The sequence below is a fragment of the Phyllostomus discolor genome, chromosome 4 (genome assembly GCF_004126475.2).
Source record: "Phyllostomus discolor isolate MPI-MPIP mPhyDis1 chromosome 4, mPhyDis1.pri.v3, whole genome shotgun sequence".
Lineage (NCBI taxonomy): Eukaryota > Metazoa > Chordata > Mammalia > Chiroptera > Phyllostomidae > Phyllostomus > Phyllostomus discolor.
In genome coordinates this window covers 80,936,095-80,963,341 of record NC_040906.2, presented here as the reverse complement: position 1 = coordinate 80,963,341, position 27,247 = coordinate 80,936,095, and the positions used below count along the sequence as shown (strand labels likewise).

The window sequence follows — 27,247 nt, the reverse complement described above, 5'->3', positions numbered from 1 at the left end:
AGTGAGATTCCACTTCACACTGATGAAGATGACTATTATTATTATTTTTTAAGCAAGTACTGGAGAGCATATGGAGTAACTGGAATTCTTATGCTCATCTGATGGGAATGTGAAATGGTGTAGCCACTAACAGAGACAGTATGGAAATTCCTCAAAGAATTAAAGAGAGAGTTACCACATGACCCAGCAAGTCCACTTCCTGAACTGAAAAGAATGGAAAACAGAGACAGGACACATGTTCACAATAGCCAACAGCTGGGAACAACTGAGTGTCTGTCTACAGGTGGATGGATAAACAACATGGAATTTATACATATACACAGTGAAATATCACCCAGTCTTAAACAGGAAGGAAACTGAAACATGCTATAATATGAATGGATCTGTAAAACATTATGCTAAGTGAAAAAAGCCAGTAAGAAAAGACAAATGCTGTTTGGTTGATCACAGATACATGACAGACCTAGAGTAGCTGGAGACAGAGAGTAGAGTGCCAGTTGCCAGGAGCTGGAGGTGGGGTAGGGTGTTGATACCCAGTGAGTACAGAGTTTCAGTTTTGCAAGATGAAGAGAGTTCTGGAGACAGATGGTAGTGACAGTGGCACAACAATGAGAATATATTTAATGTCATCAAACCATACACCTGGTTAAAATGGTAAATTTTACTACAATTTAAAAAATAAATGATAACCAATGATAATTAGAGTGACAATTATAACGCATTGTCCAAACTGGGACACTTTGGGGAGTGGGGATAAATGTGATGGTTCTGGGGAGACCGGGTGCCCCCAAAATGTTCTGCTGCTACCTCAGAGCAAAACATCCACTGGCCCCAATAGAAAACTTGCTCTGGCTGATGTTTGGCAGAGTAACTGTGGCAGAAATCTCATAATTAACAGGGCCAAGAAATAATGGTCTCTGTTACAAAAACTCAAACTTTTAAAGTTTGGCCGGTAGACTTTTGAAATAAAATTTTGGATACATTTCAGATTTACAGTTTAATCTCAGAAGTCCATTCTTCTCTGGGACACTCACCTTTGGTTTGTTTCCCAGCTCAGCCGTCCATACGTGCCTGTGGGACACACGTTTACCTCCCTGCCTCATCCTCTTCCATCTCAATGCCATCCGTCCTTTAAGGGAGGTGCCTCCAAATATCCCCTTATCTGTTCAGCCTCCCCTGATCCACCAGGTGGAAGTTTTCTACTTCCAAACTTTGATGGTGCTTTACTTGATATGAGGCAAACATGAGAGAAAACTTACACTATTGAATGAATGCTATTGACTTCTGTTCAGCTGCCAAGCCTGAAAAGTAACCATAACTAAAATCATCCACCAGCATAAGGAAAATTATCTTCTACCTCCCCTTGTAAGCTCCATGTTTGATGCCTTGGTTTTTCTGGGAGTTTGTAGGGGGCTTGATGCAGAGGGATAAAGAAAAAATGTGATTTGATTCTTGGCCATCGTGAAAACTGGAGTTCCTCTGAGTCTCTTTCATGTACAGAGAGTGGTCATTGTCACCCTTGCTGCTCTCAGACTCTGAGACACTGGGGTGCTCAGGCCCAAGGTTTGGTCCCTGTGCTGCTAAGATCCTAAACAACAGGTGCTGGCTGCAAATTTTCCCTGGTGGCTCTGGTCCTGGGAGGGTGATTCCCCCACTGACATGGTTTTCTTAGAAGGCCTGGATGCCCCAGGTCTGGGCCAGGTCACCCTCACCACACAAATAATGTAGCTTTAAAAAGTCCTACAGGTCACCTGTCTCAAGTATTTCACATCCCTCCCCCAAGTTAATATCACCTGTTTTTCTGTACTCTCACATACATTGTGAGTGGGCTATATGCTGGAAAAGTCTGTTTCTTTGAGGTTTTTTGTTTGTTTCTTTGTTCAGTAGTTCATTTTGCAAACATTCAGCTCACCTCATGCTTAGTGTACACAAGGATTCCTTTCTTACAGCTGTGAGCCCCTGGATGGCCAACTTATCGGTAAAGAAACACAGGCTCACCCGATTTACAGGAGAATGGAAGCCTTAGGTGGCTTCATGAGACCAAGGGCGACATCAGAGCAGATGACGGGACATCTCAGGCTTGTGACCAAAAGGGTATACTTTGACCAGTTCCAACACACTAGGGTGGTTATAATCAAACAGAGGAAATGAGTGTTGGCAAATATCAGGGACTTATTGGTGGTCTGGCTGGAGGCTATGTGACAAGGAGACAATATTTATGATGATTCCTCTTAGCTTCCATGTAAAGGATAGAAGTGGAGATTCTTGAGTCCAAACTGAGCTGGATCTCTTTTGCCAAAAAATGTTGCCCTAGTTTTCCTTTGGTCTCCCTAGTCTCCTAAGTTTATTGATACATTGCAAACACGTGTTAACAAATTAATCACAAATTTAATAAAGTTTAAATAGGTTTCCTTGAATAAGATGGCCCTGGTTTTAGTTTGGGCTTTATGACTTAACATTACATGAAAATATAATATATAATAATTAGCAACTGCCTGTTTTGTGGACTCTGGGTAAAAATGGAAGCCATTGAAAAAAGTCTTGCCCTGGTTGATTCAGAAAGAGCAATCATGTGACATAGGTCTCATCTAGAAGAACATTAATGTTAATTTCTCAAAACCTATACACTAAGCATCATAGATGCTGTTTGATAAACAAATAGAATAGAGAAAATGTACCAAGGAGAGCAAGACATGTGAATGCTCTAAAATTTGATTTGTCATCCTCATACTGATGGTCGGGTGGGTTGTGTAAAAGCTCAGGCCAGGGCCTTCTGAGCTGCTGCTTGAGGAAGTAAAGCTGTCAGGATGGGCTTCAGACAGAATCAATTGTCTTTACAAAAGGCCATTTAATACCACTTATTCATTATAAAACACATTAAGAACAACAATCAAAATTATCTTTCTGTAACCAGGTTACAAAAAATGATTGAACTGGCCCCGTATACCCTGGCCTTCTGCCCATGCTTCTGTGAGATGGTTTTAACAACTATTTTCTATCACTTGGAGGAAACATGAGGGGAGGTTCACTGGTACTGGGAGCCTGGAGTGAGGAGGAGAGTCAGGGAAGGTTGCTGGCCCTCTTTAAGCTTTATTCTACCAGCTCAGGACAAAATGGAAGTCTCTGGGGCCCCTAGCAGCAGGGCTCTGGGCCCTTAAACCACTGCTCTCTCTCCTCCGTCCTGGGGTAGCCTGGAACTCTCCATGAGGTCTCCTGACCTTGCCTCTTTTTCATTTCCCTCAGGGAATTGAAGAACATCCTTCTGGGTGGGAAGAAATAAAGCCTCCAAGTCCAATCACATGTTTGTGAGAATGTTAACTCCAGCTGCACCTCTTCCCGGTCTTTGTTAAACAACAGCTTCCATTGTTGGCAGAAGGGCCTGGCCTTTCTTAGAGCTGATAAAATGTTGCCCCGGAGCACTTGGGAAGGAAAGTTAGCTGCGGCATAGCTCCTACCTCCCCCCACCTCCCCACTTGAAGGTCGGATGCATCTTTTGAGAGGGCAAGTTGGCAAATGGAGTTTGAGGGGACTAGCCGACTATGAACCTGCCCTACAAGCTTCTCTAGGTTTCTCCATTGCCCTGCAGCCCTGGGACCTGGGCTGAGCCTCCAAGAACCCAGTCTTTACTTTGCCCTGGGCTGGGGCCTGAGGGGTTCTGGGGAAAAGGCTCCAAAGGTCCGAAGGAGCTGGGTCATGGGTTTCCTGTGTAGACAAGGCTCAGCTCTGTCCTTGGTCCATTCTGTCTGAGATGCTGGTGTCTAGGGGAGCCTCAGTTCATGGACAGAAGGAAGGGCCTCAGGAGTGGGGTTATTTGGAGTCCCAGGTGTTTCTCAGAGGAGTTTCCAAACCCAAAAGCATGGGTGTGGTCCAGGGAGGTGTTCATAGAATTTGTCCATCTCTGTGGTCCCAAAAGGATGGTGTGTATCCTTCTGGCTGCCTGGCCCTCTCCCTCAGGCTGCAGGAGTCTGGACCTCATACTGCTGGCTCCATAGGCATTCATAGTGGTGTCTCCTAGCCACAGAGCGGGAGACCCAAGGGCTTGTTGACTCCACAGCACAAGTGTTTCTGGGTCTCTGGCAGTAACACAAGCCCAAATGTGCCCATTTATCCCATTAAGAATGGTGGGGGCAGGGGGTCCAGGTGTGCAGAGCAGTATGTGGTCTCACGTGGACCAAGGTGTCCCATATCTGATTTGAAGGACTGCTGTGTATGTTGAGGAAAAATGGACAGGAGGGATTTGGGAGCCAGAAGTCAGGTACAGGAGTAGGAGAAGTGGTCTTTCTTCTGGAAGCAGGATCAGGCCATGACTCTTCCCCTGACTCTCCAGCACTCAGGTTGTAGCTGGAAGGCAGCCCCAGAGCGAGCCAGTTTCCCCACTCTCGAGTCCTGCCATGCTGGTCCTGGGGACGCTGGAGCCTCCAGCAGAGTGTTCTTACTTGTCTTTTGGCCTGTGCCTGGACCAGGGCCCTCCAAAGGCTCCACTTGGGGTGGGATGTACCCACTTCCCCCAGTAGATGGACAGAGAGGGGAAGGGGGCTAATCTCTCAGGAAGGGTCCTGTGTAGGTGGTCGTCAAACTCTGCCTGGCTACCCATCTGCTTTTGGCATTAGAAAGCAGATCCCGAGGTTGGGGTCCTGGCAGGTCTCATTTACCTGATGATCTTTTGGAAACTGGAGGCTATGGGCAGGAGAGGTCTGACTCTTGTGGCCTGCAAACGCTGTGCTTTTTGGTGAGGGGGTGCCAGTCAAAAGGTATGCCTTCAGTGTATGACTTCACCAGGCCTGAATGTGGTGATCAAAACTGAGTAGGCTACAGGGGCCAAAAGAAAGCATCATTCTGGACCCTGAACATAGCAGGCTGTGGTCAGGACAGCCAGCCTAAGTGGGCCCTTTTTGACAGGCAGGCAGCCTGTGTGGTTTCTGAGTGTCCAGCATTCCCCCTTCCCACATAAGTCAGCACTCCCAAGACTCACCTTCCTGGGGTCATGGGGGAAACTTGCCAATTTTTGGCCATCTACCTTCAAGCGACTTGGGTCAGCTGGGCGAACAGCAGAGTTGAGATGTGGGTTCGCCAAGTTCACAGCTCTCCTTGCTTGTGTCAGAGATGGGAAATGGGAGTAGCCCTGGCTGTCCTGGGCCCTGCAGGGAAAGGAGGGAGGTGTGGTGTGGGGGTCCACCGAGGTATCAGAGGGGCCCCTCCAGACAGCCTTCACTTCCAGGTGCAACATTCCGCCATACTCCCAAGAAGCCTACGGTTGGCCCCAGGGAAGCTGCAAGAACATGGCCCTGACCCAGCAACACTGAGGAGCAGCTCAACTGTAGAACTCAGTAACTGCCCTCTGAGTTCCCAGGACCAGTGTGAATAGGGTGCTTTGCCCCAGTGGAGTCCCTGACCTCCAGCCTCCAGGCCCCAATACCTTACAGCAGGGCTTCACCTCTCTTCCCACTGCCACAGTCCCCCCACCTCCAACCCAGACAGTACTTGTTCTGCTAGAGGGACCTGTCATTCTCTCCCAGGGAGGCTGGTTTGGGGAGTGGGGTATACACCAGGCACAGAGCACCATTGCTCCTCCACCAACGCTCAGGAGGGGCATCTACCCTGTTATACAGGATAGACACCCACATACCTGAGAACTCACTATGGAGATGGTGGGGGATGGAGGTTTCATGGATTTCAGGGGGTCCCACCAGGATTACCTGTGGCCACTTCCCAGCATGTTCTGCTCCCTGTGCACAGCAGGTGTTTGACACCTGAATCTTTGAGCAATCCCATGTAGCATGGACTCCTGGCCCCCGGGAGAGTTTGCAGGATGGCTCAAGGGAGGGGAGATGGTGGTGGGAAGTGGCAACTGGGCAGGAGGTGAGGAAAGGCTAGTGAACCCTCTGCCCAGGGAGCCAAAGGCCAGAAAAAGACTAAGAGGGGGATTCGGGAAGAGAGGACACTGACTAGCAGTGTTGGAGACCACTTGGGCAAGGGGGGTGGGGAAGCAGAGGAATGGGCACTGACAGGGCAGGGGATGCAGGGGACCCCAGAGGACCTGTGGAGACTGCTGGCTTTCTGGCCTGCCAGGAAAGAAGAGGGCTTGCTGACCACAGATAGGAACTTGGTTTGGTGAGGTGGGGTGGCAGGGGCAGGGACAGGCCTAGGCCCAGAAGTGGCATCCTGTGGAGGGCAGGGGGAGAGGGTAACAAGTAAGAGTGAAGAGGCAGAGGAAGGAGGAGTGGGAAAGTGTGGTCTTGGAATAGGAGCAAAAGAGACACGTTTCTTCTTCATTGTTGTCAATGCAGAGAGTAAGAGTCTGACCCAAACGTGGGGTTCTAGGATCTCAGGTGTCTGCCTCTGTTCCCTCAGGATGTGTCTTTGTGACCTGAGAGCAGAGAATTCTAGACAGAGTGACCTGGAGGGCCCTCCTGCCACACAAGTGTGTGCAGTGTACAGATCAGTAAACCGGGGTTTTGATGGAGACTGTCAAAGGCACTGCTTGGGCCAGAACCAGAGCATGTCCTTCCTACAGCCTGAGTCACCTGGGCTGAGGCTGCATCCAGGCCCACTTGCTGCCCAGGAGGCTGCCTGAGAGCTGGGCTGGCAGGTGCTCTGGAGTGGTCCTCACTTCCTTGGCACATCCACCCTTTCCCAGTAGCCCCTCCATAGGAGGGTCAAGGGACTCAGCTGGTCCCTGAACTTGGGTGCCTGGAAGATGCCTGGGCTGAGGAATATCCTGGAATGAACAGGAACAACTTTCTGGAGTGTTGCTCCAGAAGCAAAAGCCCAGAGAGCTGAGTCCTCCCAGGACTATATGCTAGGACACAGTGAGCCAGGCACAGATCCCAAGCCTGTCCCTATCCTCCGCAGTTCCCTGCCCTGATCCAGGAGAAGGACCAGTAACCACAGTCAGGGAAGAAACCCATCTGTGTGGTCACTTGTCACTCAAGTAGAAATATACCCCATTCTCTGGGTCTCCAGAAGGACTTTGGTACTTCTGAGGACAATGGTGGAAATTTCCTAGCACTGGACCCCAGCCCCAGGAAACCTGACATGGAAAGGAGCAAACCCACACCCTCCCACATGGGACTGAATGAATTTTCCCAGGACTCCATGAGCCCAACAATTGGGGCTAAGGGACCTGGGGGACTGGAGTCTTAATGGACTCACCTCACAAATCCAGTGACCCTTTGTCTAGGTTCTGCTCTGTCCCCAAGCAAATTCCCTAGAAATTCTGCACCCCATCAAGTCACCAAGGGCTGATGTCCTGTCACAGCTCCTCGCTCATGTCTGTTTCTTCTGATGTGGCCACCTACATTGGCCCCAGTGCTCTATCCCAGCCCCTCTCAGGGCCTGGAGGCCCCATCTGTTACTCCACAAGTTCTTCACTGTCCTGCCTTCCCCCTGCATGTCATCATTACAATCGCTCCCTTGCAGACACCCCAAGACACTGGCAGGTCATTGAGAAGGGGCCTTGTGCCAGCCTCTCACAGCCCCTCAGTGAGGGAGCTGTGGGGAGGGATGGCAGAGCTCCAGGCACTACATGGCCACTAGAAAGCCAGAGGGGCCCAGTGCTGCCCCTGCCCAAGTGGAGGGTGGGATGTTGTGCTGAGCTCCCCAGAGAGTCCAATGGTTCAGCCTGGGGTGGGAACTATGGGCTGACCCCTGCACACCTGGTGGCAGTGGGAAACCATGAGAGACTTCATCAAGTCAGTCCTGGGGTTCAGGAAAGAGACAGGTTCTACATCAGGAAACATGGAATGATCCCTGGGCTTGTGAGGGGGGAGCAAGTAGGTCAGTATCCAAGCAGAGAGGACTGTGGATGGGTTAGCATAGCCCATGGAGCTGATGACCAAGGCCCTGGCAGACTAGGGTTTCTCAGCGGTGTTGGATATTGATTGGAGTGGACCAAAGCAGCCTCTGAGGCCTGTGTCTGTCCCTGCCCAACACCCTACAAAGCCGTACCTGCCACATTTGTGTGCTCCTGGGGAAAGAGGATGAGACTCCTGAGTTAACCAAGACTAAGTGTCCTCTAAACAAAAATCAAACCCTGAAAAATATGAAGAAGCCTTGGGCCCATCACACCTGAGTTTAAGAACTGAGGTAGATAGTGCCTTCGGCAGTGAATAAAGACATCAGCTCAGCCACAGGCACTGGCTGCCAGGTGACAAAGGAAGATATGCAAACAGATAATAATATGATGCCCCTGTATCCTCCTCCCAGAATGAGGATTGTCACTGTGCTGCTGGAATCTCCTTCCTTCTGCCACCAGCCAGAACTCAGGGGAATTTGCTCATGAAACATTATCCCACCATATATCAACTACCAGGAAGAGTGGGGGACACACTGCACTACAGACAGCCATATTCTTCCTGGGGGGCTGCTGTGGGGGCAGGTAGCTGTGCTGAGGCTGATTACATGCCACAAACCTCAGGCCGGGTGCTTCCCTCTCACAGCAGAGCAGCTGGCACCTTAGGGTGTCCAGCACTGGGCAAGTCCTGCCAATGTCACTTGCTGAATCTCACCCCACTACCACCACCATAGGTTGGAGCCACTGCAGCCACCTCTTGTGGGGTTCACTGCAGTGATCACTTCAGTTCCTAGTGGGTTAGCCTCTAGTCTTGCTCCTCTGTTCCTCTACTGAAGACCTTTCAGAGCCTCTGCATGTTCACTCATCAAGATCCACACTCCTCAGCAGGCAGGTGAGGCTCTTGACCTGGCTGCTGCTTCTGCAGCAGCCTCACTCCTGGAGAAAAAAAATTTAAAAAGGTAATTTTTCCATAAAATAAGACACATTTTTTATTTTCACCAATAACTTTATTTATTTGGATATTTTGAATGTGTCAACTATCTCCCACATGGTATAACATGATTGTTCCCAATTGATGTCTCAGTTTGATCACTATCAAGTTCAACTGGTCTACCCAACCATGGAGCATTGTCAAGTGAGAAATCTCCAGCACAAAACTTCACAAACCACTTTTGACATGTTTGATCAGTCACAGTGCCTTCTCCATATATGGCACAAATCTTTTTTTGCATTTCAATTGCATTTTTACCTTTCTTGAAATAATAAAACATAACATGCTGAAAATGTTGCATACTGCTTTCATCTTCAATATTAAAATGGCTTCACAAAAATTCACCAATTTTAATAAGTTATTTTTAAATGCAGGTTGATATGACAGCTGTCACAGCACAATTTAACAAAATTGTTTCAGATGAAGTTCAAGATGACTACGCTCTACTAGAGTCATCTTAAGGAAAAAACAAACAAACAAACTTTTTGGCCAACTCAGTAAAGTATTTATTTTGGTAAATGTCCTTAATAAATGAGAATGCTTTATTGAACAATTTATGTATTTTTGTTGTCAGACCTTTTGGAAGTAGTTTGTTTTGTGGCATACATCAGAAAATAGCCTCGCTGAAAGCTGGGCCATTGATAGAAGCTTTATGGAAGTTTGTTTGGGGAAGAATAGCTGTCATGTTTTCGCTTTCTTAGAAGGATTTTCAGGTTTAAACTATTATAGCTATGCTTTATGGAATAAAATGTTGAGGGTCCCACAGCTCACTCCTTTATATGCTGTAATGAATTAAAAATAACCTCTGTTAACTATTGTTAACTTGCCCTTGAGAGACTTGTTTCTAAAGGATTTTCTTTCTTGTCATCCTTTTATGTAATTGCACCAAATTCTATTGCATAGATGTACCTCAGTTGTTTTTAACCAGTATCCTATCTGAAAACTTTAGTTGCTTTAAATATTTCCATATTAATAATGATGCTCCAGTGAATATTCTTGGCATTCAAACTCTGTGCTCATCTAGGACTAGCTCTTTAGTACTGCAATAGTGGGGTCAATGAATAAGAAAAACTGAAAGGCTTTTAAAGATATTGCCTTTGAGGAAGGCAGACTATGAAAAAAGTTTGCTTTCTGGCATACATTTTTTCTTGATATAAAAAATGACCCTTCATAACCATGCAAAATTGGTTTTGACCTCCTGGTACCTTGAGCTCACATGATCCAATGATTTGTGTTGAAGGAAACAGATTTTTATTAACAGGGCTCCAAACTTGGAGGTCTTGAGAGCATTCCTGTTCTGAGCCCTTCTCTCCCATGAGACCTAGAACTTACCTTGCTCCCCAAAAGGCTACAGACCAAAACCATGCCCAGAAGTTCCTCATACCCTTATCTGTCCTTAAGCCAGTCATGCAAACAGATCTCCATTTTCTTCAGAATGTGCCCCTGTCAGTTTCAGAGTCACTATCTTGCAGCATCTCTCTCCTTTAGCATCTGGTGTTTGTTACTCTCAGTCTCCATGTAGCAGTCCCAGAACAGTGTACCATGTTACACTGGATCATGGTGTCCCAGATGTTGGGGCTCAGGGAGACACATGTCTCACTGTGGGACCCTGACTCCCTGAGCTGGCTTCTATCCACCCACAATCTAAGCCCCTGGTGGGCCTGGCATTTCCTGAGCCCATGAGCGAGTGAGAGACAGAGTGAGAGTGAGGCTTTCTGCCATTAAGTCTCACTTCCTTTAAAAACACCCAAAACAAATAACCCTGCCTCCCTCTACCAAGCCAAGGCAGTTTCAGAATATGCCAGTCAAAGGTACCATCCTTCAAAAAAGCAGAAGTCTGCAGCTCAGCATTCCCGGTCACCAGTTCTAAGCATCCCTCACATCTTTGTGTGCTCTGGCCTGAGTACTTCTTCCAGCATCTGTTTCTCTACTATGGAGCTGCCTTACTTCAGCCACTAGCTCAACTTCCTATCTGCAGGCAGGTTCCCTGCAGCTTGGCCAGCTCTGCCACTGTCTTCTATAGGTAGACCTCCAGACAGACCTCCCAATCTTATGGCAGACCTTCTGATCTTGTGGCAGACTTCTCTGTGGAGCTCCATGCAGACCTCATGGCAGATTTTCAGACCTCCAGGCAGACCTCCTTCCTTGTTTCTTGGCCTGTTCCAATTTTAAACGCTTGGCTCAGAGATTATGGAATGGCCAAACTCCGCCTCTTCCTATGGTGTGTTAGTGTCTGCCATTTTTGCTGGTTCCCTGGTGTCTTTGACCCTCTTTTGACTACCATCTTTAGTGAGGGCAAGGGTTCCTAGCCATGCACATGCACCAGGGTGGGCATCCACCCTTGCAGTTAACACAGTCTCCTTGTGAACTCCCCCCCACCCCCAGGCTATGTCACAAGTCACTCTGCCAGTGCACATTCTCAGTCACATACACAATTTGTAGCTTCTGCAGTTCCTCCTTTCAGGAAGGCACGAGCTATTTATGTGCCTTTGTTATGCAATGTGCCTTAAATGCTGTACTTTCTGATTTTTGGGTCCCCTCTCCACCTTGTGTCTTTTTAAGGACTTGGGGGTTCCCCTATTTTCAGGGGACCCATGCTCTGTACCCCATTATACTTTTACAAACATTGTCTAATTTTTAGGTGAAAAATAGTGTATCAATTTATGTTAATTTGGTTAATGACATAACCATAATGAGAATGAAAACTGTGTTCACATATTAGTCATTTATCTTCCTAACATTTATCCCACCCTCTCTTGAACCAACTTTCTTCCTTCCTCCCTCCCTTTCTCCTTCCTTCCTTCCTTCCTTCCTTCCTTCCTTCCTTCCTTCCTTCCTTCCTTCCTTCCTTCCTTTCTTCCTTCTTTCCTTCCTTCCTATTGCAGGTTTATGCTCATGGCAGACACTGTAAATGGCTTTCATAATGTCCATTCTCTTTTTCTTTTTTAGTGAAACAATTTCAATTTTATTCAGGGCCATCATCTGCTAAATTGAATTACAACAATATTAACATCATGACTGTATTTCTCAGCTTATCTTGCAGCTGGGGTTGGCCATATGTGGCAGCAGTTCTAGCTAATGAGACATACACAGAAGCCTCTGGAACAGACTTTGGGGAAAACACTTTAAAATGGGGTAGATAAGCCAGCTTGTCTGTTTTGGTTCTTGCCCTGTCCCTTCCTCTTGCTCCTGCCTTATTTAAGACTGCATTGTCGCAGGCACTTTTGCTGTGAGGTGAGGAGATGAAAGCCACATGCAGGAGGAGTCTGGTCCCTGTGGCAAAATTACATCATAACAGCCCCAGACAGTTTACCTATAGATTTATTTTACTGGAAAACAATAAAACCTCTATGTCTTCAGCTGTTATAAGTTGGTGCTTAGTAGGTGCCAGCTGATATAATGTTCTCTGTCCATATTTAATTGTGAAGACCATATTTTGATTATTGATCTAAAAGAGGTCTTTAGACTTAAAGGGTACAAACAACTTACTTAACAACTACTGCCAAATATGTTTCAGTTTCTCATTTCTTTACTTTTTATCTTTTTTGTGTGGTCAGTTTCCATATTTAAAAATTCAAATATTAAATTTATCAGTCTTCTGTTTTATGGTTTCTGCCTTAGTGTCATAGTTGGGAACCCATCTCTGGTATAATAATTATTCATTTACATTTTTACTTAAAATATGGTTTCTTTTTTAATATTAATAAACTAGGATAGCATATCTGCTATTTTTCTCTTCCAGTTCATGGCAGACATTACTAATTAATTGTGACACTCCTTCTTAGTGAGCAGCCAAATATACTGCAAGTGCTTTTTCAGCAGCATCTTCTGGACCTCCACTACCAACCAATATAGTTTCATGTAGCATAAAAGTCATTTGCCATCCTTGATTTATAGTATTTTGTATTTTAAAAAATTTTATTTCTATAAGCCTCCTTAAATAATTTCTTGGACAAGGTAGAATATAAGTAAATAAATAGATAGACTAATTTATTGGTACCTTTAATAATATTGGACAAGCACCACTGAAGTAATACAACCTGCTATTACTATTTCACATACTAGAAAAGAAGCTGAAAAGAGACTTAAAAAAATTGTGTAGCTTTAAATCTAAAAAGAAGCCAATACAATTCAAATTATGATATCCTTCAAATGAAAAAAATCAATAATCTAATGGAATCAACAACAAATACTTAGATAGACATGTTTTATTTTGACCTCTTCCTTCCACAATATAGGCTCATGTTCAGTTATTCTAAGTGTTTGTGGAAGAGTCTGGGTCCCTGGGGTGTTCAGAACCAGGCCATTTGAAAGGGAGGACTTATGGGGAGATGAGCATCTCCGCACAATAGCTCAGAAATTGGAAGTAGTAATCAACAAATTAGAAACAGTAAGTACAAATCTTTAGGGAGCAAAAAGTTCTTCAGCAGATTTGAGGAAATAAAAGTAATTGGAACATCATCAGTGGTCTCTAAATTATTGAGAGCATGGCATTTGGGAATCATGGAGATTTTTCTTTGACTTTAAACTTGGCCCATCCATTCCCTCTAGTCTCCCTCTTGTAACCTGCCCACTTCTTACTTAACATACAGCAGGCTGATACCTATTGTGATTTCCCCTCTTGCTTTCTCCTTAGAAAGCAAACAAAGGGGCACTGCAGTTATAGATGCACATAAAATTTAAAGGAAATATTTTTAAAATATGCATCCTATAGTTACTTTTAAGGTTTAATGTATGTAATTGGGTCCTGAAAGGAAGTGCCTAGACAACATCTAAAAGCTTTCCTCTAGCTGGTGTCTGACACTGAAGATGAGTGGCTGGCTGCTCTGATGTTATTGATGGTGATACCACAACATAAAGTAGGAAGAAATAAATGGGACTTGGCTTCATTGGTTTAATCTCTAGAAGAAGCATGGAGCTAAGAAGAAAGGTTGTGGGAGGGGATCAATAGTTGACGAATGAAAAGAGCCTCAGTCAGTTGGAAAGGGCATTTATTTTCCTGTGACGTAGCAGAATAAATCATTATAGCATCCCACAACTCAGGGTTGTCTTTTGCAAAATAACAGACTCTGTTTTTCTTTACCTAAAATCTTTGAGTGCTATAGTACAAATTTTTTTCTACACTGTGTAATCTGGAAAATAGAAACACAACTATCTAAATTGATGCTAGAAGAAAATCACATCTATCATCATTGCCAGTCTTGACTGAGTATTTAGGTAACCTATGAATTATGTGGAACAATGCAGGTACCATGGAATCTATATAATAAAATGTTATTTTTCTTCCTATCAAGTATTTTCCCTTCAATAAAGTAGCTTATTGCCTACAAGCAACATATGTTCTCTCTGTTCTTTTCTATTGAGAAATTTATCTCAAATCATTATGTTTTTCTCACTAATTCTTTGTGTAATTCAAATTTATCTTCACATTAGGAGGCCTCTTGGTTGCATGTAAGATAAATCGATTTGAACTATTTTTGGGGTGATTCTACATCTGCCCTTCCCACTCTCCATCTATTCATTGCCTTTTTGGCTAGTGGCTGGTGTCTGCCACTATATTGCTCTATGCTTTGGGAGGCTGAGCTCTGTGGACTCATTGTCTTGGATCATCTTATTGATTGACTTGTGCTTGGGTATGGCAATGGGAGGTGCCATCACATGTGAATGAGGGCAAGGGAAGAGAAGTCTGGGTATTCAGAGGAAAACCTCTGCTCTTTTCTGAACAGCAGCTATGTTCCCTTGCCCACAGCTCCCATAAGCTCAGCAGCCCTTTCTGCACTGCTCCAGCTCTTACTGGCTCTCCATACATTATTCCTTCCTTTATTTCTTAAGCCACAGGTAGTAGTGGCTTCCACTGTTGCTCATCTCTGGGTACCTCACGGTGTTCAGCTCTTATTGTAGCAACACACAACCCCAAAGTTTCAGTAGCCTAAAACAACAGACTTTTTTTTTGCACTTGTTATATAAGGGCTAGGGGTCAGCTATAGCTCAGATCCCAAGTGTCTTCTCATTCCTGATTCCAGGCTGAAAGAATATGATGTTTTCATGACAGAATGCAGAAACTCAAGGGAGTCCAATCTAAATCCCACAATTACATGTAAAGCATCTGCTTAGATAAGACAAAGGTCAAGTCTGTTCATGTCCAAGTGGCCAAAGCATGTAACATGGCCAAGCCTTAAGTCAAACAGGTGAGGACATGTACTTCTCCCAAAGGATTCTCAGACTCTCTGGGTGACCTTTAATTCTGCTAGACCTCAGACTGATACTGTTACCTATATAAACCAAACAAAACATTTATTACAATGATAGATAGAGCAGTCTCACTGAATCCAAAGGCAGGGATTGCAGCCAGCCTCCAGAATGAACCAGATCGAGAGACTTGAGTATTTTCAGGACTTTCTATTTAAAATTTTTTTTATTGTTTACACTATTGCAATTGTCCCCACTTTTACCACCTTTTCCTACACTCCTTTCTGTTTGCGTATCTGTTTCTCTTTCTGGAGACAGCTTCATTTTCTTCTTTTTACTTACGTGTCAGTAAACATTGTGGTCAACAGTCCCTAAGTATAATATTCCATGAGGAATTGTTATTTGAGCCAACTCTAAATTCTCCAAGAAATCTACAAACTGGCCCAGAGTGCAAGAGATTCTCATTCCCAGTGCTATTGAAAGAATCTGATGGGCAAGGTCATGTTGTACAAAACAGCTGCTGGGATCCAGCAAAGTCATGGCACTGATTATGCCAAAGTAAAATTAACAGGAGAACAAAGGGTTGGCAAGACCACCTGCTAGGTGTTCATTACATCTAGACATTATTTTTTTGTCATTGTTTTTTCTACATGATCATATTTTGTTCAATGGCATTTACTAGATAAATAAAATTACTTTGTTTAGTGAAATATCTATTCTCTACTTAAAAGAAATACAGGTTTTATAATACAAAGTTGTCTCTTGTTTTTTTGGTAAGTCTTATATTTTTTGATGCAAGATAGTAACTCTGAATTTTTACCTTCCCCCAAAATACAGAAAGAAAGATTACATCTTAAGTAGACATCTCTCTGAAGACACCTGAGAAGTCCAACATCCTTTCTAGTGGTATATATGACTTTGGGCCTAGTAATAAGGACATTTTCACTGATACCAGGTAATTTTGGAGGGGGAAATTCATAGAAAAACAATGAAGTGCAATGAAAACAATGAAATTTTAAAGGAAAACAATGAAGCAATCATGTACAATGACTTTCATATGTCTACACTGTATAAAATTATTGTTACCAAAAAATAATAAAACGAGTATTGTATTTTAAAGTTTTCATCATCCCTTACTACTTAGAATCAATGTAATATTTATTTTCACCTCAATACCACTATGAACCAGGTATTATAATTCTATTTTGCAGATGAGAAAACCTAAGATCAAGGTTAGACAAATATTAAAGGGTAGATTCAAGACATAAATCCAGGTTGGACTAACTCCAAAGTATAGATTTTGCTGATTTATAAAGTATCCAGGATGGTATCAGATCCATAGTAGACATCAATCAACATTAGCTTCCTTTCCCTGTGAAGACTCTCTTACCTCTCTAATATTATGATTTGAATCATTCTTTCAATATGTAAGTGGAGTGGGATTATGACAATAATAGTTTCCACTTGGTACACTAGATGCCACAGGGGTTCTGAGAGTGAGTTAGCTTCCCAAACTCGATGGAGAGCAGATTCTGAGCCAGATCCTTTCAATTAAGATATATAATTTCTGCTTTGGCCCACCTAATTCTGCAAAATTATTTGCATTTCAGGGATTAGAATAATTCTGCTAATCTCTATTTGTCATAGAGCGAGTGACAAAAGGAGAGAAGGCAGAAGGTGAACCATTGCTCAGGTAATCCCATGGGTATTCTAGGTTTTGAGTTCCTATTGAGCCACATACTGTTTCTCACATGATTTACTTAGAAAATGTTCTTAGTGTCTTTTAATTCCATTCAAACTTTTTAAATATATAAGATATAAAGATATGTTTACTACATTACCATACGGTGCATAATTGCAACTACATGAAATGTATGTGTGTGTATATATATATTTATGAATGTATACACACATTCATATATGTGGATAAAGATGGAAAGAAAAATATAAGAATACATATGTTTAATTTATTAGTGATGGTGTTATGGGTAGTATTTTTAATTTTTGACATTATAAAGTAATTTATTTAATTTAAAAAGGAAACAATAATCAACTAGTGTATCATAATGTTGCAACTAACCAGAATACATGTGAATGCAAGCATCCTGGAAAACTAAGGAAAAAGTTTTCAATCATTTAAAACACTTCAAAATATATTAATTTATCTGTACCAGGATACAAAGGAAGATTTTATTCTAGTTTTTCTCTGGAAAGGGACTCAGAGTGGCTATAGAATAGTGGTGGGAGGGAGGGCTACCACATTGGTACTTGTGGAATTATGATGCCACTTAAGTGCATTACTAACAAAAAAAAAATAAAAATAGAAAAGGAAACATGTTTCTTACCTGTGTTTGCAGGTGAAGTAGAATTAATATGATTCTTAATTTGCTGTTTTGTTGTCTTTTAAGAATTCTCCACCTCTATTTTATGTGGTTTATTTCTAAAGCAAATGTTTTTAAGTAAGTGACTCTCTATGATACCTTCTAATGCAAGTTACCATCATGCACATATTATTTAATGGCAATAGCTTTATCTAGGCATCATGGGACATTCAAAAAAATATAAAACGTGATCTCTAGCTTTGGTGAACTTACTTTTTTATGATAGAATACATGAAACACTACAAAAAGTGAGGCAAGCTAAAAGTTGTGTATACAAAATTATTACTGCAATGGCCTGAATTAACTGAAAGAAATAATTCAAATAGATGGGCGAACATAGAGAGGGAAGACTTGATGCAATGTTTGTGTTCGTTAGGTCATACTGAGGTGCAGAAACAAATCCATCCCAGTAATTCAGTGACTGAAAGAATATGTTTATTTCTCATATAGCAGTCCAGAGTGGGCTTTGCTTAGCAGAGTGGCTCTCTTCCATGGTCAGAAAGACACTAGAATGGGCTTTGCCTCCTTCACTGTGTAGCATCTCAGGTCCCTCAGGGCATCACTCAGAGACCATGAAAGGGGAAGAGCACAGACAGCATGAGGGCACTTTTATAAGAGTCTATAAATATGGGTCTCTATATATGAGTTCTGATAGCGTATGTATCCTCTCTCCTGTTTCACTACTGAAGCTCAGTAACAAGGCCACATCTCACCACATGAGATAGGGGTATGCAACCTAGTTAGCTGGCCACATAATTGACCTTTCCATTGCAATGGAAGAATGAAGATCTATTCTAGTAGACAGATGACAGTCTCTATCACAAATAGGGAACATCAGTGATTTGGAAGAACAGAGAAGGGAAAGAATGGCTTGACCCAGCAGGAAGAACAGTAAGAATCACCAAGCTGTTAAACCTCATCAAGCCGCTTTTATCTGTTAAACAAAACTTATTATAGATAATTTCTAAAATTTTTTCCAGTATTTAAGGTTCTGTGGTTCTGTGAGCTCACATTCAGTTGGCATTGAATTCAGCTGGGGAGGTATGTTTGTGCTGAAAATGGTGCAAGATAACCCATCATGTGGGTAGAGTGGAGTCTTAAAGAGTCACTGAATTGCACTGGAGGTTTTTTAGAAATCAGGTGGCAGATATTGAACAAGTACCTCCTACATAGCAGACACTTTGCCAGGTGCTGTGGAGGGCACAAAGAAGTTAATCCATTTTTTTTTGAGAATAGATTATGCACTACCTATGGGGAAGCTGAGTTGGATGAAGAACAGAGAGAAGACTGGAAATGAAGAAGGATGGGATGTGTTTCCATGGCTAGAGACTTCACAGTATTGGGTAGGAGATGCAGGTGAAAATAAAATTACTCTTTTTTAAAAAATTTCTTTTTTTTTTAATTACTTTATTGTTGGTCAATTACAGTTGTCTGTATTTCCTCCCTACCACTCCCCCCCAATCTAGTGAATCCCACCTCCCTCCCTTGCTTCCACCCTCCCCCTTGGTTTTGTCCATGTGTCCTTTACACTAGTTCCTGAAAATCCTTCCCCCCACTGTCCCCTTGAAATTACTCTTGAATATCATCTATATAATTTGTATAAAGAACAAACCTCTTAACACGAGTTTGTTTCTCTGTGATTTGTCTCTTGCAATTGAAGATACTAAATTTCTACTCATTGAAAGTCCTGATTCATTAACTTGGTGTTAACTATAGTTTTACTGCAAATAAAAATGCGTAACTCTGCCTTCAATTTTATAGACCAATTAATTAATTTAAGATTCTTTATGAAGTAGAATCAGACCTTTGGGAAATTAAGACATTTCACACAATTTACCTATTTCTATGAAAATACATTATTAGGTGTTTTAATCACTTGAAAATCCTGCCAAATGTAGGATTCAACTGTTAATTTTTAGTCACTCATATCTCTAATACCTAGGACTCTTATCTTGAATATAATGGCTCTATCCTGACTTTATTTTTTAGTTTTAGATTTTAAGAATTTTGTGCTTTTAGAGAAATTACAGTCCTGAAGATTTTGGAAAGAGCATTTCCAGTCATTTTCATGTTTAGTTTTGGCTTCTGGAGTATGTCTTGATTTCAACTCACTGCAGTTACTTTTGTTTTGTCTTGAATATCTGCTTTAATTTGGCTATTTTATATGACATAATACCTGGGACTAGGAGTCAGGAGACCTGCATTTCATTTGGGTGTATCACTTATTGCTGGGCATGTCCTTTCCTCTGATGGGGCCACAGTTTTATTTGTCTGTCAAAGGAAGGGGTTGAACTAAAAGACACTGCAGGCTGCACTCTCGTTGCAATATTACTCTTCTATACAGGTTGATCACTTTTCTTTATGTGGTTCACAATCTTTTAGTTTAAGTTTGTTTTTAAAAGGGTCCATTCCTTTAACTTTTATTTTAGAGTGTTGTCAGAAGTCCACATAACTTAGTGTGGTTTGTATGATGTAGATTCTTAATTTCTACAGCATTTTCACTAAATTAGACTTTCTAGGGTAGTGCTTCTCAGTTTTTAATGTTTATACAAGTCACACGGGAATTTTATTAAAATGCAAATTACAATACAGTGTGTTCTGGGGTAGAACCTGAGATTCTACATTTCTAACAAGCTTACATTACAGGTCATATTGGTGATCTGAGTACCACATTTTGAACAGCCATACTGGCAGCCCCAACCCAGCAGAACCATCTCTTGAGTGGGGACAGATTTAGCCCAATGTGGCATGTTTAAAATGGAGCAATCATGCTTAAAATGTAGCATGTAGGCATCTGGGTCGTATGAAGTAAAGAAGAAAAGTGTTATAAAATAAAGACTATAATGTAATATGTGGCAGGTGCTCTTAGGAATGTCTGCATCAGAGAACCACACTCATTGCTGTTGTTATTCTAGATCATGAGAATATGTTGAAATTCCAAGTACAACAAAGTAAGAGGAAAGTTGTTTCTTTTATACTGATTGCTGCTTTGCCACATGCTGTCCACAGGATCTTTCTCTTATTTCTCTTCTCTAGATTTGACAGTGTCTGTGGCTGGTGTGATCACATTGTATTTAGTCATAGAAATATGGTCTCTTTCTCATGTGTGTGGTGATTGGTAAAAAGACTGTTTCTGCTGACGGGTGAAAAGGTCCTCAAATGAGTTTTCTGTCTAGTAAATAGCAGGCCTTGAGGGACCCTGAAAAGATGCCTGACATCTCCCTGAAGATTACATTTCTGCTACTGTTGTTTCTGTTGTTGTTTTAAGTTTCAAAAAGATTTTATTGAGGTATATTGACATATGACATTATATTCATATCAAGTATTTAATTCATTAATTTTCATTTTAAACGATCTATTCTTTTTAATTTGAACAGTTGGTGATTTAGTGTAAGATTGCCTTACATGAATATCCTTTGCCTTCATGGCAGTACTCAAAGGCAATAATGGCTTTGTAGAAATGTGTGCATTTGCATGTTTAAACGGAATCTGATTTATATTGTGCCAAGCACCATTACTGACAATTATGTAGTCTTTGAAATGGAGTTGTGACAAAAAATACATGTGGCATATGTTCTACTCCCATTTAAAAGTATGCTTAGGGAAACTTTCCTCTTTTTTAAAGCCTTGCTAAAATCTAAAACTCATGTAAACTGATTTTGTGTTTTTTCTTTGCATCGATATAATGATTTTATCACTCAACTTTTGAACATCAGATGGCTTTAAATCTCATTTCATGTTATAATAATAATAATCATAAAGGCAACTCACACTATGGAGTTCTTACTACATGTCAGACTGTGTGCCAAGTGCTCTATTTTATCCTTTTTACTCTACTTTATAATCTCCAAAGCTGGGCTGCTCTGTTTAATACATACATATGGAGAATCTTAATGCTCAGTTGGTATTGCGTACACACACATACATACACAATAAACACTTGTGAGAAAAAAAAAAAACAGAACAGTCTTTTAAAAAGTACCCTGAAGTCATGTGACAGATTTAGTAAATTATTTTTATTTACAAAGAAATGTGTACACATACTTTCTCTGTATACAGAAAATTCTAAGTATATATACATTTATGGTTCCCACATATTTTACAACAAACTGTATTTTAATTTTGCTTGTAGATGAAAATAAAAAATCTCAAAATATTTCACTCCAACCACAAAATTGCAAAAGCCTCTGAGGAACTCAGAGCAAAAACTTCAAGCATGTACTACCACACACTAAGCCTAGTACAATTTTTACAAAAGACAAAAATCAAACACTGCATGGACAGAAGGAAAAGGAAAGGGATGGAGATGCAAAACAGAGAACAGAGCTGTTGGCTTTTTCAGTGATGTGGCATTTTTGTTGGTTGAGACTGGTTTTCCACTCTTCAATTTAATATTTTACTTTAACTTATATTTTACAGATGAGAAAGGGGGGAATATTAACATACAAAAGTTAACATGTAAAAAATGTTACCATTCTATGAGTCTTAACAAGTTCTAGAAACCCTTTTACTGGTCACTCAGACTCTCATTCTGTGCTTGCTGTGAGATCACCCAGTTCTACAAATCAGGATGACTGCCTACCCCCTTAGGAAATGTGGGAAGACATGACTGCGAAGAAATATTAATTTGTAAATGATTTCAAAAGCCTGGTGAGTCAGGTATCTTGGTTATTAGCACTTAATGATAATTGCTAGTGTTCAAATATATTCTTTATTTCCACATTGAGTTTGACTCTTCACTCAAATAATTAACAATGCAAGGAGAACTTAACCTGGAAGGCTAGACATAATGAATCCATAATTCTGGAATTTCTTCCCTCCACTTCAAATTTTTCTCCCCCCTCTTAGCCTAGGAAACAATAATTTCTCTCCATTTCAGAGTCGTTCCACACATGTATATAAAAATCGTACTCCCAAATGAATAGAATGAGGGTATAGGTTATGGGGAGAATACAGATTTATGACACTTTGACAATCCCTCACAACACTGAATTTGGCAAAAGAATCTAAAAACATCATGCTCTTAATTATTGTTGAATTTGCTTAAATCCGGATTTGCTCAATTGGCCAATACACCAATACACCAATACCCAATACACCAATATTACTCCTCAGATGAGACTTATAAGGGTGGTGACCAACATAGGGCTTAGTGTTTAAATCACATCCGCTGAACTTGAGCTCAGATAATGATGTGTTTAGTTCTACTGTGGCACTGAAACTTCACACACAAGTTTTGAAACAAATTTTACCCCTTCATCTCTCATATCAGTAACAGCACAAATGTGGGGAGAATGATAGCAATAAAAAAGAACTTGAAATGAAATTCATCAAAGAGAATTTTTTCAGTTACTTTACTGAATCTGCTATTTTTAGGGTAAGCTTCCAAAACATATTTCAAGGCAGGCTCATTTCAAGAGCATTGTTTATCACATGCATAATTCAATTCTTCCTTGTTACAAGTTGCTTCCACTGATGCTTCTTTTAGAGAAACAACATTCTGAGAACTTAGCCATCCTACATGAAAGTGGTAGCTTCATAAACAGTTTGATTCTTTACATTAAGGTACTTATGATCAAAACAAACACACTTCACATTTAGAGGTTTCTTTTACTTTTCTTTTTTTAAATTCATAAACCTATTAGGGAACTAGGGTTCACTGCCAGAAACAAAAGGGATCCTTTACCATGAACAGCTGGGCTTTGTTGTTGGTCATTCTATTTAAATATACATTGGTCCCTCATTTCTACCACTGTGGAAAGATTCAGCCAGAAGATAAGTAAGGAGTCTCACTATGGTAGTTATAGTCAGGACAGACCTTTTGCACAAGTTTATAATCAACACTGTAAAAGGCAATGTAAATGCAAATGACTTTGAAGGGCTTGGAGCACAACCAAGACACATGACTTTGAGTTTGCTCCTGGTAGCAGATCTTCGATGGGTCAAAGTTGCACAAGGCAGTCTTCTTCGCCCGATCTGTTTTTTCATACTCAATGCGACAATTGAAAGATTTGGATTCCTTGGTTTCCAAGGAAGACTGTGGGGAAACTTCAAATTCCACCACTTTGGAGGGGGGTACCAAACTTACTGAAACATTGCCCAGGCCTGTGGAATTATGTCGGAAATAAACACTAAAGGTTCCATTTCCATGGTCGACAATTTTCCCTGTGATCAGGAGGTTGAGTTTAACAGTTTTAATGTTGGAATGAAAGTCACCCCATCCAAACATTTTCTTAAATTTTCCTGTTTTTACTATGGGCCTCCGCTTAGTTCTTGCCAATGGCTCCTGAACCTCCGTGATGTTGGCCAGCCAGTCCCAGAAGTCTTCCAGGCTTTCCGCATAGGCCACGTGTCCAGGCTTTGGGACTGGAGACTGTTTAACAAACAGGCGCAGAGGATTGATGATCCTTGAGTGAACCACATTCCCTACCAGTGTCCCTGGAGCATCTTTGTCTTCCCAATCCAGCCCCTCTGTGGCATGTGCCACCTTTTTACTGTCACAAAATAACTGTGTGAAAAGAACAAAGAAATCAATTTTAGGTTAGTCTTTGAGCATACGCATACTATAAAGCCAAAACACAAGAGAAATTTTTGCAATAAAATTTTGATTCTTGATAAATAGCATTTTACGCAGGTGGCTCAGCAGTGGAATGAGAAGAGCATTTAATTCAAGCAGTGTGAATCTGGAGGCACAAAATTTAAAATGATGAGATTAAGAAGGAAGTGTTTCATTTTAATGGGTTGATGTAATTTTAGTCTTTGTTTCCTAATCTTTATAATTCTATCTTTCCAGATGGGGTAAGAAGTATATTTTGGCCTCTAATTTAATAAAAACATTAAAGTTGTGATATACTCTCTTTTAGGTAGAAGACAAATCCAGAATGCTGAAAGTTTGTTTCATGGATCTACCATCTGAATATAAAATACTAATGTCTTAAATATACTTAGAAATATTAAGGATATTATTATATTCAAGTGCTTATGTTATATAATTTCATAGCTTTTGGTATAATTCCATTTCAAATTCTGTAACAAAAAAGAGCATGACTAATAATAGAAAGTTCTACACAAGTTTTAGTTGATATAATATAATTTCAAATTTAGTTACCTTTACAGAAACAAATACATTAGAAATGCATAATTTGAATTAATAGCCTGTATATAATGCAATGAATTTTATTACAAATGAATTCTACTTTGAAAGATAGAATTGCTAAGAGTTATGTGCATGTAGTTTATAGATTCCACAGTATTTTGTTTTAAATCATACCCACTAAAACATGGTACTTTATGTGCATTTGATTTTTCTTTTTATTTTTTTATAGTAGTGTAAAAGTCCTCATCATTTCTAAAAATCATTTAGTTAAGTCAATATGGATTCTGAGACACAGACTTGTACTATATGAAACTGTTGCCTGGAGTGAATATTTATAAATGAGTTATAAAGTCTGGAAAATAGAAGTTTCTAGTGGAAACACAGATAGCCTCTTATCTTTAATGGAACAAACCATGCTGGTAATGATTCTTGGGAAAACTGTCAGCGTGATGGAAAGGATGAGGAAGAAGTGAAGCCGTGTTTATGTACTGTTTCTGCAGCTCCTTCAAACTTGGCAAAGCACCTAGTGAACTAATGTCAGATTATTAAAAAAATTATTGCTTTCAATCCTATTTTGAAAAAAAAATAAGACATAGCCTGAATTATATTTATTGTATTCAACTACATGGTAGAGTTTAATAACACAAGGCTATCTTTTTTATGTTCATAAAAGCTTAGTAGCTCAAATTCTAATAGAGCTTAGAAAAAAAGTATATTCACTTATACCTTGTCCCCAAGATCCTTAAGAGTAGGAATGCAAGGACTTAAATGTATGTGTGAGTTTTCTTGTAATTTGCATTGGGAGAAGGAGTTTGGCCCCTTTGATTAATTTCCTGAAGACTTTTCTTCCTCATGTACAGTATTTTCTATGGTTTTGTTCTCTTCACTTTAATTACTGAGGTTAGGCAGAAGGGCAAATTGATATGATGTACATTCTTACTATTTTGAGAACTTAAATCCATACTACCTCTTCTTAGGAACTTACACATCCTGAGTTGATATTTTTTTCTCTCTCCAGGTGTTGAAAGGCTAGCATATTCATTAGGAAATGAGGGAGCTGTCTCAAAACATTTGGGTATTTTTGATAAGTGTAACCAGCTTTCTGATTTTGAATGGTGTTTGTTATGACATGCACAAACCCCATTCAAATCAATTGGTAATAGCCTGTGCAGTTAGTGCTGGCTCCAGTTATGACTTGTGTCTCCTGAGAACTGATGCAGCCTGGTCCAAATGATGTGTCCTGGCCTCTCTCTAGTGAGAGATCCAAGGGCACACAGGCAGATAATGCCCTTGATGATCAAGGTCCACTTTCTCTTTTCTGTGATTATGATTATTGTTGCACAGAGTCTATTATCTATTTTACACCTGTTTTCAATATTCCAAGAGCTCTGCCTTGCTTGCTCAATGGTGACACACATACCTCCCACTTGCTGAGAATTATTTGTATACAAGAGCTTTTCCTTGACCTCCTGGTCTCTACAACCCTATTTGGCACAACTTCCTAACCTCTTCCCTCACTCCTGCCTTCATTTCTCTTTCATAGGGTAAATCCTTTCTGACATTAAAATAAAAATCCTCACTCACAGTTACTTTTATTGATTTTAGAGAGAGAAGAAATGGGGGGAGAGAGAGAAAAAAGAGAGAAAGAGAGGGGGAGAGAGAGAGAAAAATATCACAGTGAGAGAGAAACATCAATCAGTTGCCTCCCATACATGACTTGACTGGGGGTCAAACTCTCAACCTAAGTATGTACTCTGACCGGGAATCAAACCTGTGACCTTTAGGTGCATGGGATGGCACTCCAACTAATGGAGCCACACTGGCCAGGGTGCTTTTTGCCATTTTCTCCTTTCAGCTTGTTTAAACAACAACAACAGCAGCAACAACAACACACTCATGTCTTAACTTTATATAGATTCTGCTAATTAAATATTTTTTCATTCACAAGTATAACAACAATTCTTGCTAGAAGGAGCAACGTGCTCTTTTTTTTTTTTTTCTTAAAACGTTTGTTTTAGTTTACACATTTTCCTGCATTTTTTTCTGCCTGGATCGTTTTTTTTTTTAAATTTTCTTTCTTTATTTAGAAAATTGCCAGATTTTCTCCTTACTTTTCTGTTATTGAAAAATCTATAAACATTGAACCCATCATTCAAGAACAAGTCAATTTCCAATCATGAATTTAACTGGTATTGGTGCATTTTGGAATACATGACAGATCCCATTAGGAGACAGGCATTATGAGATTCTACTATTATCTCTAGAACTTTTGTGGTGGTTCTGAAATTATTTTATAATAACAAAAACAACAGCCACTTACTGAAACTTTTTAAAAAATGTGATGATTTTTTGTACTAACTGGTGTTGTAACAACTTGACCCAAACGTCTGTTACTTATCCAAAGAAATATGAGTGTAAAAAAATCTAAGTTTATCAAACAGCTAAATTACATGTGATTATTTCCTTTTAGAAGATCTCCTTAACTCTTCAGAAGATTACCCATATGAGAATTTAAAGTGAAATTTGATCTCTAAAAAATAAATTCTAATGCAATACTTTTTAGGTTCAAACCTGCTGAAAAAGCCCTTGATTTTAAGATTTGTCAAATAAAAATAATGAAATTTAATTGATAGTACACATCTATAATTGTGTTCTGTTCAGTGAAAACACTCACTGACAGTTTCTTAGATGAGAAGTATATGTATATATTTTCTATTGGCCCAAGACATTTCTCACTTGCGTCAACAACAAACATTAAATAAGTTGAGAAAAACTGTACATAACTTCATCTATTCATA

The 27,247-nt window shown here is 40.7% G+C and overlaps 1 protein-coding gene across 1 annotated transcript in view; it reads right to left on the bottom strand.

Moving 5' to 3' along the window:
* Positions 1 to 22,442: 22,442 nt before the first annotated feature.
* The window catches only part of NXPH2 (neurexophilin 2), a 142,424-nt gene continuing 137,619 nt past the window's right edge, over positions 22,443 to 27,247 (bottom strand). The window contains exon 2 of the mRNA XM_036023546.1: positions 22,443 to 23,861. Within this exon, the coding sequence (XP_035879439.1) occupies positions 23,118 to 23,861 (744 nt within the window). The 3' untranslated portion in view covers positions 22,443 to 23,117. The remainder of the gene's footprint in view (positions 23,862 to 27,247) is intronic.